Here is a 14,288-nt window from a genome sequence, read left to right on the forward strand (position 1 = left end):
AATTTTTGATTTTAAAAGACTTTTTTGTATTTAATTTCTTTAAGTGAGATCTAATTGCAATTTTCCCTTATTAATAATTAAGCACGTTGGGGATATGAAAATGTGTGGGACGTGTTCCAGGCAGGTCATCAGTCTGGTACACCAATAATTGTACTCCACCAACTCACCCAGCAGCCTGCACCAGGTGAGCAAATTTGTCTTTTTGTCTAGGCGTAACAACGTCATTGGCCTAAAATTTTTACGTTAATTAAATTAAATTATCAATAAATGGGTGACGCCATCTCTTTTAATTTCTTCCTTCTCTTTTGTCAACCACACATGGACTAAAATACTCCTGAAAAAAAAAAAAAAAATCTTTTAGACGTCACGTGAATGGTAAATAAATTTGCGAGCCCATCCCTTTTAATTTCTTCTTCATCCTTTATCAACCACGAATGGACTAAAATGCCCCCGAAGGTGGCTTACAAATAACACCCTCCCAATCTCATCGCCACTTCACAAGCAAAATCTCAAACACACCAAGGCCCTTAGAGAGAGAGAGAGAGAGAGAGCGAAGATGATGATGATGACGAAGAAGATGGTGGGAGTGGTTGTGCTGCTGCTGATGGCCTTGGCTGCAACTGGGGAGGGGCGCTTCGATGGGAATACCTTGCTGGCGGAGATGTTCAAGGAGAACGGGGAACCAAACTACTACATGAAGTCAACCACCACGGCCTGCTGCGACATGTGCATCTGCACAAGGTCCATCCCTCCTCAGTGCCATTGCACCGACATCGGAGAAAGTTGCCACTCTGCTTGCAAGTCCTGTCTCTGCACTCGCTCCCATCCTCCCCAGTGTCGCTGTGTTGACACCACCAACTTCTGCTACCATCCATGTTCCTCTTCTGCTTAATGCTGTAATCAATTAAAGCCTAGGCATCACTGGCTGCGTTCTACTCTCGATCTGCTGCTTTGTTTCTATGGACGTGAATCCCCCTGTCTTATGAAATAAAGCACCTTGTGCCTTTGCTTCCAATTTGCCTTTTGGCAAACTGGTTGTGTGTTTTGCTACTGTGAATTGTCTTGCTTTCCTCTCAAGTATGACCTGTTTTACATTTGAGGGGATTTTTTCAAAGAACGAACTAAGGGCGTTTTGTTAATTTATTATCCTAACATGATTTCACTTTCGAGCTAAAGTCACATCACTTGGCCTTTAATAAAATTCTCCGTCTCAATAATGAAAGGGAAGGGAAAGTAGCATCAATTGCGAGGAGGACCCTCGGAAAGGGAAGGCTCCTTTGGCTCTAACAATTAGGATTGATTTAATCACTTAGAGTAACTTTTTGATTATAATTTATAAAATATAAAATAAGTAACAAAATGCTTAATAGAACAAAAAGGGGTGTGAAATGAAAAAATGTGTTTAAATGACGAGGAAAAATGTCTGTTATGCCAATGAATAAAAATAATATAGTTTTGTTGAGCAATGATGACAACACCATATCGTTCTCTCTCTTTCTACATCTTCTTCGGAGATAACATCTTCTTCATCATGGGCAAAGATAAAACACTCCTAGTTCATGAAAATATTAACTTTGGAAAAAATAAAATCAAAGCATGTCTCGTAATAATAAAAAATTGTATAATTTGAAAAAGCTCAACCATTTTATAATATATACTCTACATTTTTAAACTTGTGATGAGCTACCATGAAAGCTGCACCTGCTCCATGTTAAAAAAAATATTATCTTGAAACAAAAGATTAAGTTAGTTAACGGAAGATGACATAAAAAATAAAAAATTGTGATATTCTAATTCAAGCAGCTAATGGGTCAAAATTTTTGAGAAGGAAGTGATGCCTGATCCAGTATTTTGTAAATATAGTTAAATGAAAAAAATGCTCTTGTATCAAAAAATTTATTAACAAGTTGTGAATTAGCAATAAGAATATTGAACAGCAAATGACAAGAAATATATTAGTAATAACAAGTTATTTATTAATAAGTTATGAACTGACAATAACAAAAGTTGAACAATTAATAATAAGAAATATATTAATAATGACAAGTTTAATAGTTTTTTTTAAAATATGATACAAGGACATTTTAGTTATTTGATTATATTTGCGAAATACCAGATCAGGTATCACCAAGGAAAAAAACCGGACTGGACCGACCAGTTCGACCGGAAAACCAGTGAACCGGTCTGCAGTCCGGTCCGGTTCAGTAGCTAAACCAGGGGCCAATCAAACCGGTAAAAAACCGGTTGAACCGGTCATAACCGGTATAAAACCGGGTAATCTCGGTTGACTGGGTTACCCGGTTCTCTTTTTTTTTTTTATCTGCCAAAACCCCAAAACGACGTCGTTTTAATTAAAAAAAAAATTCCTTCTTCCTTTCCTAATTTCCTTTCCCGTCGACTTCCCCCCATTTCCCTACCCCGAGTCTGATTCCTCGTTCATCTGGCTCGCACAGCAGCTCACCTCCCTCCCAAAAACCAAAATCGGCTCCTCCAAAATACCTGCTCCCTAGCGTCACCGACAGCACGACGGTCTCTGGCAGAGATCCTTGTTCGGTAGAGCTCCAAAATCATAGTCATCACAAGTCTGATCTCCGGTCTCCCTCAACCTCATCGCAAGTTTGATCTTCAGTCTACTTGAACCGTTTGAGCTCGCAAGTCTAAGGGTCTGAGCTCCAAAATGGCAGTCATCGCAAGTCATTACAAGTCGCCGCAAGTCTGAGCTCCAAAATCGCAGTCATTGCATGATGTTAGATACTTCCGTTTTAGGTTGGCCGAACAGAGGTTGAAATTTATGCAAGTTTGAGTTTCAAATTCTTTGCTCTGTTTCGTTACTGGCCGAACAGGGAAATAAGTCGCTGGTTTAGGATGATTACGGGTTGTGTTTATGGAGTGAGCTTGTTGGATTGCATGTTGTTTATTTTTCTTAGTGCGGTATACTGATGCTAGCCAAGAGTAACCGAAGTTGGGAACTGTAATTTTGGCTTTCTGTTGCATTGGTGCTGGGTGGGTTGGTTTTAGAAACAGGATACACGTAAATAAATATATAAGCTTGATTGGTGCTTATTTTGCCTTCTGTGATTAGCAAGGCTGGTTCTAAAAATGTGTTTTGAATCTAGAAAATTTCTATATTTGTTGTATATGAGCATTTGGAGCGTTCGGGCTTTATATATGAGTAGATATATATTTGAATATATATGTTTGGTTCATGGGACTCGAATTCATGGAGATAAGAGGGAAGAACTGAACTAATATATTATATTGAGTTTAACTTGGGGGTCTCGAATTTGAATATATATGTTTGGTTCATGGGACTCGAATTCATGGAGACAAGAGGGAAGAACTGAACTAATATATTATATTGAGTTTAACTTGGGGGTCTTGAATGTTAAACGATTAAATTAATTGATTAGATCTACATTCTTGAAGGGATCGGAGAAGCTTGGAGTTGATGAATTGAAAGGAGGGTCTTTGATAATTTAAATTTTTAAGTTATATACGATTTTAAGTTTAAAGGATAGGCTTGAATTGATATTTTAAAATTGGGAATAATTTCCAGATTATGAAAGGTAGAGGAGTTGATTTAAATTTATTGTTGAAATGTGCTTGAGGCTACCAACCAATGGATAGGAATTTTAAATGATTAGAGGATATGTTGGCATAGCTTAAAGTTTGTATAAGGAGATTATAAGGCTATGGGAGAATGTATGCATGTGTAGGAGGTTGAGTGCTAACGGAATTGAAAGTCTGGAAGTTTTAATATGGAAGTAAATCCGAAAGCTATTTTAGAACCTACAAGAAGCATAGTTTGAATTAATGTGGAGGATTAAAAATGTACTTGCTTGGTACTATTAAACATTTAAACTACTTTTGTAGCTTCTCATTTTTTTAGTGATTATTATTTATAAATTTTGTTTTATTTTAATATTGTGAATTAAATTATATTATTTTAATATGACCGGTCCGACCCCGGTTCAACCAGTAACCCTTGACCCACTATCTCGACCGGTTTAATGTCCGGTCCGGTTTTTTGTTCCTTGGGTATCACTTCCTCTCATGAGATTTTGATCTATTAAGTGCTTGAATTGAAATATTGTAATTTTCAATTTTTTTTATTTTTTGGTGTCATTTTTCCTCAAGTTAAACCGTGTATTTTAAAAATAAGAAAATATAGTATTTACCAAATTCATTATGATTGAATTTCAAAAGCTAAAATATAAACAATTATGTATGAGTAGCAGACACATAATCACAGACCAAACTAAAGTATAATCACATGTTTCGCTTAAGTTTTCTCATTAACAACTAAATCACATGGTCCTTCTAATCTCAATCATCCTTCTTGAAAATCAATTTTAACTTCTACTACTGTTAAATTCATTCGCTCTGACACTGGCCTGAATTTAATATGACTTCGTTTTATAACTCTAAACGGGATTTTACATCAAACTCCCTGGTTTACTAATCCTGAACAAAACAGTGCCGGAGAACGAAAACATGAGCATATTCTTCTTTATGTTTTTATTTCACTTTGTTTTGCTTCTACATTGTCTGCTTATGGTTCTAATTTGATCATCTAGATCGTCCTCTTGGCTTTCCTAATGATAGGATGCCAAAGGTTTTATTTTGTTAGATTTGCACAATAACCAAATTTTCATCTCTCGCCATGTAATGTTCTGTGAATCAATTTTGCCTTCTTCCTCCTCAATTCCTCATCTCATAATACCGATCCTTCTTCCATTTCTGATCCCCTTTCTCTTCTTCAGATTTTCCTTTTTCTTGATTTTTCTGAATCCATTCATGCTTCATCTTCTCCTCTTTCTTCTGCACCTTCTTCTCCAAATCAGGCTTATTTTGATTTTTCTCCCCCCAGCCATTTCTGCTGATATTTCTATTTCTTCTGCCGTTCTCCATTCCTTCATCTTCTCCTCCTCTCGGAACATCTTCTTGCCCCTGTCATCACCCTTTTTACTTGCATGACTACCATTGTTTCTTACAAACTTCAGCTCCATCCTATTCCTCTTCTTCAAGTATTCGCTATCCTTTATCTTCTGTTTTATGTCTTATGATCGTTTCGTTTGTCTCCTTCACATAAACGCTTCGTTCTTTCTATTACTACTTCCCCTGAACCTGGGACTCATAATGGAGCTTTTAAACATGATATCTGGAAACAAGCCCTGACTGATGAACTCAGTACTCTGGAACAAATTCAGACTTGGGTCTTGACCGAATTACCCCCGGGAGGCGTGCAATTCGGTGTAAATGGTTGTTTAGGAAGAAATACGTATAAGGCCAGTTGAGCCCTTGATCGTTGTAAGGGGAGATTAGTACGTTGTTAAGGACTACAAACAAACCATTGCTTGATACTGTCTCCCCTGTTTCTAAGGCAAATATTGTCCGTTTATTATTAGCTCTTTGCTTCCACTAGTAACTGGTTTTTGGAGTAGCTTGATGTTCATAATGCATTCCTGCATGGGATTTAGACGAGGAAGTTGATCTACTTGACTTTTCCTTTTGCTTCTCCCTAATCCAATCTCGCATGTAAACTTCACTAGTTACAAAATGGTTTAAAGTAGGCCAGCAAATAATGGTTCTAAGTTCTCCACTGCTCTAGTTTCTTGTGGTCATGTTCAATCCAAATCTGATTATTCCTTGTTTGTACACAATTGTGGTGCTTCTTCTACTGCCCTACTGGTGTATGTGGAATATGTGATCTTACGAGGCAATGATATGAATGAAATCAAAGGTATCAAGGGTTTTCTTGATATATGGCTCTTCCAATATCAAATTCCGTTTGGTACGAAGCATTAAAAATAAGGAATAAGAATTAAAATTAGGATCTAACAAACCTATTAAAAGAGTGTTTAATACGAGATATTACTTGTTACATAGGATTAAACAAATCCGTATATGTGAATTGGAAACACCATGAGAAGAAATGATATTTTTTAATCCCACCTTTATGGGTTTATCTAATTTTGTATAACAAATAATTACTATTTGGGTTTTTTAATAAGTTCTTTGTTGTATCAAGGCCTCTCCTGGCATATAAAGGTCTCTTTTTGCCCCCTCAATTAGATATGAAACTCAAGGCATTTAGTGACTCTGATGGGGCTGCTTGACCTGACTCTTGCTATTCCTTTACTGAATTCTGCATCTTTTTGTGCTCAGTACTGATTAGTAATCTATGAAACGACCTACTGCTTGTTGATCTTCTTCTAAAGCAGGATACAGAGCTTTGGCCGAAACTACCCACGAAATACAATGGCTTATGTATTTGTCACAGGATCTTCATGTTCCTCACCCTGCATCTGCTCTTTTATTCTATGACAATCAATCTGTTATGAACATTACTGCCAACCCCACTTTTCATGATGGTCTCATTCGTTTGCTTCCTCTAAGGTTTTCTGCCAAGCTCCTCCACATCCTTATCAGAACCCTTAGTCCTGCTCTCTTTCTCATACTCCAAATGTCCAAGCATAAATGTACAGTCACGTGCACAATAGTTATTTAGTTAGCCAAGTTATGATTAGTTGTAGCTAGCTGGTTTAGATATACCTTTTGTACATCTACAGATGTAATATCATTCATAGGAGCAGGAGTATACTTCATGGGGAGGGTGCAGGTGGGACGCATGCGCGTTGCCACGCGAGGAAGATGAATTAATATCAGTCTACAATTGTTAGATGTGTGTATAAGTGTGAGTAAATGTTCAACCGTACCTCTTTTAATTCAAGTTTCTTCCTGAAGGTTTTCAGGCATACCTGGAGTCTGCAATAAAGTCAGGTTGCCATGCGGAGATCCGATCACGGTGACGGAGTCGGATTTGGAAAACACAGCAAATACACTGAAGTAAGGGAAGATGAGGAAGAGTGAACTAAGAGAGGAGAAAGGGAGTCTGGAGCACGAAAAAAAAGGATTCCACGTTATGGCCCTTTTTCTCTGGAAAAAACCGTTTTTTAACTCCTCTTTTTTTAAATAAAAAACCGTCTCCTCCCGCCTGCAACCGTTCCCTCCTTTTTGCATATTATGTAAAACGGCTAAAATTACAAGTAGGGACTCATATATTTTATAATTTACACCAGGACCCCTAATGATAAATGGGCTTGGGTCCAATCCACCAAGGGTGGACTGGCCCATTTTCTTACACTTCCCCACCTACTTCATGAAATGGCTTATAAATACACACACAGAGAGAGATAGAAGATAGGTTTGAAGAAGAGAAGAAGATGGTGAAGGCGGTAGGAGTGGTGGTGCTGTTTCTGATGATGGCATTCACTGCTGCAACTGTGGAGGGTCGTCACTTCAATCCAAACACCTTGCTGGCCCAAATGGTGGAGAAGCACAATGGTGAAGAAGCCAACTACTTGATCAAGTCCACCACCGATGCCTGCTGCAACGACTGTACCTGCACTAAGTCCCACCCACCTCAATGTCAATGCAATGACTGGAGAGAAACTTGCCACTCTGCTTGTAAAAACTGCATCTGCCTTCGCATATATCCTCCACGATGTCGTTGCGTTGATATCACCTCCTTCTGCTATGACAAATGTTCCTCTTCTGCTAAACCTACCAACTAGAATCAATAATAATGTTGTAGTCTTTTGCGTGTGTGTAAAGCGAAGCCTAAATATATGTGTGTGTAGCTACCTCAGGCTTTGTTTCTATGTACGACGTGAAGTCTAGCTATCTTATTCAATAAAATATTGTGTGTCTTGCGTGCTCGTGGTTTGCTTTGTGCGTGCTCGTGGTTTGCTTTGTGCGCACTCTTTGCCTGCAAGCTCATGATAATCTTTGTGTTTCCAATTGCTTGATTTGCATCAAGAAAACTTAGCTGATTGCAAATAGATCTTTTGGTTTTCGACAGAGTCCTGGTCTCCTGGTGTGGATTATTATCAAGATTCAATCGTCTAGTGTATATCTGACGCAGTGGCAGATCGGTTGTAAATAGATCACTCTGCTCGATGTACTCATTGAACAACTCAGTAATTCAATTGTCCCTCTCGCATTTCCTCTATTGAGCATAATATAATATTACTTCTGGTTCTAATTATAAGACCTCGTTTATAATTTATAAATAATATTTTATAATTAAGACAGGAGGTAGCATAAAAGTAAAAGACTCCGCTTTATAACTACTCTTTTAGCTCTGTTTATAATAATTCTCTTCTTTCAACATGTTTAATTGAAATTTAAAAAAAAACACCCATTAAATCTGCCTTAAAATTGAACAAATTTTCCATTACTCCTATTTAGTTTACTTTATACCTTAAGAGAACAAAGTCTACATAATAATAATAAATAAATAATGAAATTATACATTTATATGAAAAATTTAACATTGTGACATATAAATAGAAGGAAAAAAAAATCTTCTTTTTTCACCTTATAAATAGGATTAAAAGAGTAATTTGCAGAGTCAATAAAATTAGTTTAGTTACTTATTTATTACAAGTGTATGTTGGTTCTCGAATTACGTTTTTAATCATTTGTGTTAGAATTACCTCTAAATAAATCTCCTTAATATATGTAATTAATATAAATAATTTAAAAAAATTATAAGTTTAAAAAATAGAGTAGATTGATATCTTATATATTTAGAATTAAAATAAACTTCCAACAAACTTCTGCGCTTGCACTTAGAAACAGAGGAAGTAATAAAACAATCTCATAAGCATGCACGTTGCCAGCGAGAAAAATAAGTAAATTACTGTCACTTGTTGGGTGATGCCTCTTCTAATTTCTTCCTACGGAACAAATTATTACCATTTACTAAATACGGTAATTTGACTAACTACTATCAAATTATGAACGGCGAACAAAAACTATATCACTGATCGGCATACTGTGGCCAATGATAATAATGTTGTAATCTAATTATGTAAGCAAAGCCTATAGCTAAGTAATCTCTCCGGCCGACGATACTCGTTTATTATCCCTCATCTCTCTCCTCTCTCTTATATTTAATAGGAGTAAAAGTGAAAAAATCATATTAATTATTCTGTTCTCACAATATGTCTTTTATTTTGGATCACAATTTCTTTTGACTAACTTCCTATATTATACTCTTCCAGTCCTAAATATAAGACATTTATACACACTAGTATAAGAGTCTTATATTTAGGACCGGAGGAGTATTATGGATTGGAGGGAGTATCCTTCAAGCTTAGTTTCTATGAGTCAACGCTATCGTCTAATGATTTGGAAGGTCATAATCTTTCTTCCATCAAGACTTCCATGTCTTTTTTTCTTTTGTTTTTTTTTTTACGTGTTATGCTTTTAACTTGGCTTGCTCTTTAAATTATCTTATTTAGTTAAGAGAGAATTACAATCAGGTCCCAAAGAAAAAACTATATTACCTTATTAACAAACAAAGAATAAGCAATGACAAATTTTAAAATAGAGGATGACAATCGGTTCAGGCTGGTCACTTGTCACTAGGACTTTTAAGTAATTAAATTTTTTTGGGACTTCTTAGTAATTCTCCCTTTGGTTAAACATTATTGTTACTCCCTCCGTCCCAACGTATTAACAATCATAAATTTTTGACGCAAGAATTAAAAAACAATTTAATCAGTAATGCAATTTTACTGAATGTAAAAGTTAAGGAGTTTTTTTTTTTAATATGAAGTTAATAAAATGATAAAATTTGAACTCTCTGGGCACTTTAACATCCTATTGAATGCCAAAATAAATAAATAAAATCAAGCAAAAATATAGGAATTAGTCTGAAAATAATGAAAATGAGCCACCAGTGACGGTGTTAGAGTAGAAGAGACTCAATTACCTTTAAGTAAAATTAATGGCTCAAACCTCATGAATGGAGATAATCACATAAATTGGGAGAAGCTCCCAACAAACTGAGCTGATGTCCGTATTTGAATTTGATTAGTATAGTAACGGACATAGTATATTTTTATTAGTATATCTAGAGACATTTAGTATACTGCATAAAATTTAAAATTAATCAGACACGCCGTTTGAATTCTTATAGATAAATTATATACTACCTCCGTTTCTTAATATAAGAGCTAGCTGACTAATTTGAGTAGATTAAGAAAGTTTGTTAAGTTAGTTATTTATAATAAATATGAGTTGAATTTTCTAGAATACATCTGTCAATCATGTTTATCAGTCAGAACTACCAATTGATAAAATATTTAACATGTGTAACTACTATAAAGATTACTTTAGAAAATTGGATAAATATGAAAGACAGCGGATTGGGGTTTTATATTTAGGACCAAATTGAAAGTTAAACTAGCTCTTATATTAAATACCAGAGGTAGTATATAATTTTACATATTTATATTTAGATATTCGTTAATTGATATAATTCTCGGCATGCATAATGTGATATTATATATATATATCCCTAAAATATATTCCTTCGTTACTAAATATAACACCTATTTTTGAGAGTATTATATAATCATGCTATAAATAACCAAGGCTCCATGCTTACCTCTCAAGCCCAGCAATTCACAAACGCACAAGATACTTAGAGAGATAAAGACAGAGAGAGGAGATGGGTTTGAACAAGAAAGCGATGGTGAAAGCGGGTGTGGTGCTGTTTTTGATGGCCTTCACGGCCACCGTTGTGGAGGGTCGCTTCAATCCGAGCACCATGCTGGAGGAGGCGCTCATGAACGGCAGCGAACAAATTTCATGACCAAGTCGACCACCACCGCCTGCTGCGACAACTGCATCTGCACAAAGTCGATCCCTCGAATATGCCAATGCAGAGACATCGGAGAAAATTGCCACTGTGTTTGTAATTTCTGTGTCTGCACTCTTAGTTATCCTCCACAGTGCCGATGCCTTGACACCACCACCTTCTGCTACGATAATGCTCCTCTACCGCCGCCGCTGCTAAAACTTCCCACTGATCACCAATATGCTTTCATCAATCATAACAATGTTGCTATCTTAATGCAAGGAAAGCCTTTAGCTACCACGTCGGGCCTTGTCTCTGTGTGTGTATGTGAACCCTGCATCTTGTTCATTAAATAAAATATCTTGTGCCTTGCGTGCACACACACACACATATATATTACCTTGTCCTAATTATAAGAGTTAGTTGAATAATTTGAGGAGATTAAAGAAATAAGTTAAGTTAGTTACTTGTAATAAATATGTGTTGTCTTTCTGAAGATATATGTTGGCTAGAACCATCATTATTAGAAGGACTACCTTGGAAAAAATACATAAATATTAGAGACAAAGTGGATTAAGATTTTATATTTAGAACCAAAATAAAAATCAAACGAGATCTTATATTGAAGACCGGAAGTAGTAGTTTGCATTATATGCAAACTCTTTGCGCGTAAACTCATGTTTTGGTGAGATGTCAAGATCTCAATGTACCACCTGGTTCGAAGGTCAAATGGTTTGTTTATTCCGTGATGTTAGTGTTAATATTGATATTAGCACGTTTGTGTTATATAAGAAGTTTCATTAATAATTTGTGTGTTAAACAATTAGTTAAGTAAATTTGCTCATTGCAAAGCCAGCCTAAATTTGGTGTACGTGGATGGATATATGAGTAAGAAACTAAATCACAAGAGCTAAATGATCAGTCGGAGCTAAATTATTGGAGATTTTCTTGAAGATTCAATTAATGACAGTAAAAAGGAATTTAATGCCTTAGCTTCTTGTCGTTCGGAATTCAATTTTTTTCCCTGTTAATTGTCACGATTACGTAATATATACAATTTATCGATTGTGAGGATGAACTATACTGTACGAGATATCTAATCAGCTAGGACCCCTTTTTAAGTTTTTCCTACTTTCAATGTAAGTGACATGTTTATATTATATTAATCGATTCATAAGCATCACATACATGATGAATTAATCACTTCATCAGATGTTTTCAGAAAGTACTATATTAAAAGTTAGGGTAATCCTCTATATTTAAGTTAGAAACCATTTGTCTTTCTTGCATCATATAGTACAGAAGCTGGTGGCAAAAGGGGGAAAAAAGTTACAGAAGAGTGTAGTGTATTAGTTAATATATGAATCAAGTAAAACATGTTGGGTTTGCCAGCTTTGTTGTCCCCCGGTGAAATATTTTGAAGAAAACAGTAATAAATAAAATAACCAAGAAAAATATGAAAATAAAATGATAAAATTTGGACCTCCACACACACACACACACACACACACACATCTCGACATGCAGCCATGATAGATGGAACGCATGCGCGTAGCCACGACAGAAGGATAATAAATTAATATAGGTTCGCTTGACTATTGAGAGCAGCACAAGTTAGTTAATTAATTAAAGTAATAAATTAGAATCGTTTTTTTCATTTTTGCTCCGAATAAACAATGTCATTAGATACTTTTAAGTCCGAAACCCATCCTTATTCTCAGAAACTAAACATCCCACATGAGATATGGATTTGGGTGATGCTTCAAACTCGAAAAACAAAGGCCTTGCCTTTGTGGGTACATGAAGGAGCCTAACCATCCCATCATTTACCAGGCAAAGATACTCGAAATTATCTTTGGATTGTCAGAAAGTTGAAAGCCCCACACACTTGTCTCATCTCGTAACTTTTTCAACACGTTTATTTTCATCTAAAATATAACGATATAAACATTTTGTCCTTAAAATCTCGACCTTTGGTTAGGATGTCCTGTTATCCACATTGTCCTCATCCATGTTTGACATGAAACTCAAACACACAATATCTACTGTACATAAGGCATCTAATTAACACAGCGAAGAGATAGGTCTGAGGCCTTAACTACTCTCGTAGATTACTGAAGGCCCCACTTTCAATCACGTGGTACCATAAATCTCTCATACTGGCTTATAAAATGAGACTTCCTCTGTGCTCGTCTCTTCACACATATCAAAACCCAAACACACAGAGCCCCTTAGAGATAGAGAGAGAGAGAGAGAGAGAGAATAGGTCTGAACAAGAAGGCGATGATGATGAAGGTGGGTCTGGTTCTGTTCCTGATGGCCTTCACTGCAACTGTGGAGGCTCGCTTCGATGCGAACACCTTCCTGGCTCAGATGTTCAAGGAGAATGGGGAGCCAAACTACTACCTGAAGTCGACCACCACGGCCTGCTGCGACAAGTGCATCTGCACAAGGTCCATCCCTCCTCAGTGCCATTGCAACGACATCGGAGAAAGTTGCCACTCTGCTTGTAAGACCTGTCTCTGCACTCGCTCCTATCCTCCCCAGTGTCGCTGTGTTGACACCACCAACTTCTGCTATCCTCCTTGCTGCTTTTCTGCTAAGCCTCAGATTGCTGCAAATTGATTCTGATCAGTTAATGGTGTAATGTTCTGTGAACAACAAAGCCAATTATATGCTACTTTATTAGGCTTTGCATCTATTTCTGTGTACATGAATGTGAACCTTCCCTTATAAAATAAACTATCTTGTGCCTCGCATGCATGCTTCCTGTTTGCTTTTTTGCAAACTGGTTAATTACTAGCGAGCACTTGATATTCTTCTATGATATTGTTTTGGTGATTTTCTTTTTTTTTTTTTGGAGACCTCAGTGTGATTTTTTCAAACTAATATCGGGGGATCCGTAAATTTAACAGGCTTTAATTTTTAAAAGGCCTTGAAATTAAAAGACCCAGAGACGTGAGAGATTCAGTGAAGAAGCGAAAGAACCATTGTTAACGTAAATAGAAACTCATTGTGAACAGATGGCCAAGGGTGATTATTAATAGTCTCCGCCATAAAATGATGAATCAATCACAAAGGCTCTAGTGTGCTTGCTTCAAGTTCATTTATCCAGAACTCAACCTCTCAACTCTTTGTGTTGCTCTCCCATAATCAATTAAGCGAAAGAAGTATTCACGTACTCTTTCACACGAGCAAATTATTCGCTGAGGACCACTTCTTTAAGCTGTTTGTTTTTGGTTCCCCCAGGTGCATCAATGGCCAGTTTGTTTAAAATTTTTTGAAAAAAAAAAAAAGCCAGTGATTTTAAATGGAAGGAGTAAGGGGGAGTTGAGGAGTAACTTCGATTACTCCTCCTTCGTTGGGTTTAATTTGTAGACGTCCAGATTAGTTGAGGCAGAGTGGCTCATTAGGCCACTTGAGGATTCCTCTGAAATCAAAAAACTAACTAATTTGTCTTGACATTTTTCTCCGAAATTTCAATACTTCTATTCTCTTTTCAAAATATTCAGAGATATTTTTAAATAATAAAAAATTGATTAATGTCTAAATTGTATTTAAAAAAACAACTGAAAAATTGAGCATCAGACAAAGGCGAGGGCCGTTCAATTTTTGGACTCACCCATCTATTATT

At 36.3% G+C, this 14,288-nt stretch overlaps 2 protein-coding genes across 3 annotated transcripts; both read left to right on the plus strand.

Moving 5' to 3' along the window:
* The first annotated feature begins 500 nt into the window (after positions 1-500).
* On the plus strand, positions 501-13,450 carry LOC114730493 (Bowman-Birk type proteinase inhibitor-like). 2 transcript variants are annotated; one of them, XM_028917577.1, is made up of 3 exons: positions 542-858; positions 10,833-10,858; positions 13,249-13,450. In XM_028917577.1, the coding sequence occupies exons 1-3, from the start codon at positions 557-559 to the stop codon at positions 13,299-13,301; spliced, it is 381 nt and encodes a 126-aa protein (XP_028773410.1). In that variant the 5' UTR covers positions 542-556; the 3' UTR covers positions 13,302-13,450. The 2 variants fall into 2 exon arrangements, with proteins under 2 accessions (XP_028773417.1, XP_028773410.1); XM_028917584.1 differs by lacking the exons at positions 10,833-10,858; positions 13,249-13,450 and having other exon boundaries at positions 501-1,057.
* Positions 10,521-13,450, plus strand: LOC114730509 (Bowman-Birk type proteinase inhibitor-like). The gene is made up of 2 exons (XM_028917595.1): positions 10,521-10,542; positions 12,937-13,450. Exons 1-2 carry the CDS (start codon positions 10,526-10,528, stop codon positions 13,277-13,279), a joined length of 360 nt encoding a protein of 119 aa, XP_028773428.1. The 5' UTR covers positions 10,521-10,525; the 3' UTR covers positions 13,280-13,450.
* Positions 13,451-14,288: the final 838 nt, after the last annotated feature.

The sequence above is a fragment of the Neltuma alba genome, unplaced genomic scaffold (genome assembly GCF_004799145.2).
Source record: "Neltuma alba isolate B1F8T4 unplaced genomic scaffold, ASM479914v2 tig00002507_pilon, whole genome shotgun sequence".
Taxonomy (NCBI): Eukaryota; Viridiplantae; Streptophyta; class Magnoliopsida; order Fabales; family Fabaceae; genus Neltuma; species Neltuma alba.

Excerpts from the sequence above, each read along its gene's own strand:
- LOC114730493 (XM_028917577.1), top strand. The coding sequence starts at position 557 with ATGATGATGATGACGAAGAAGATGGTGGGAGTGGTTGTGCTGCTGCTG. Across the intron at positions 859-10,832 it reads CGCTGTGTTGACACCACCAA|CTTCTGCTACGATAATGCTC; the intron begins CTTCTGCTACCA and ends TGACACCACCAC. Across the intron at positions 10,859-13,248 it reads CTACGATAATGCTCCTCTAC|TTCTGCTAAGCCTCAGATTG; the intron begins CGCCGCCGCTGC and ends TCCTTGCTGCTT.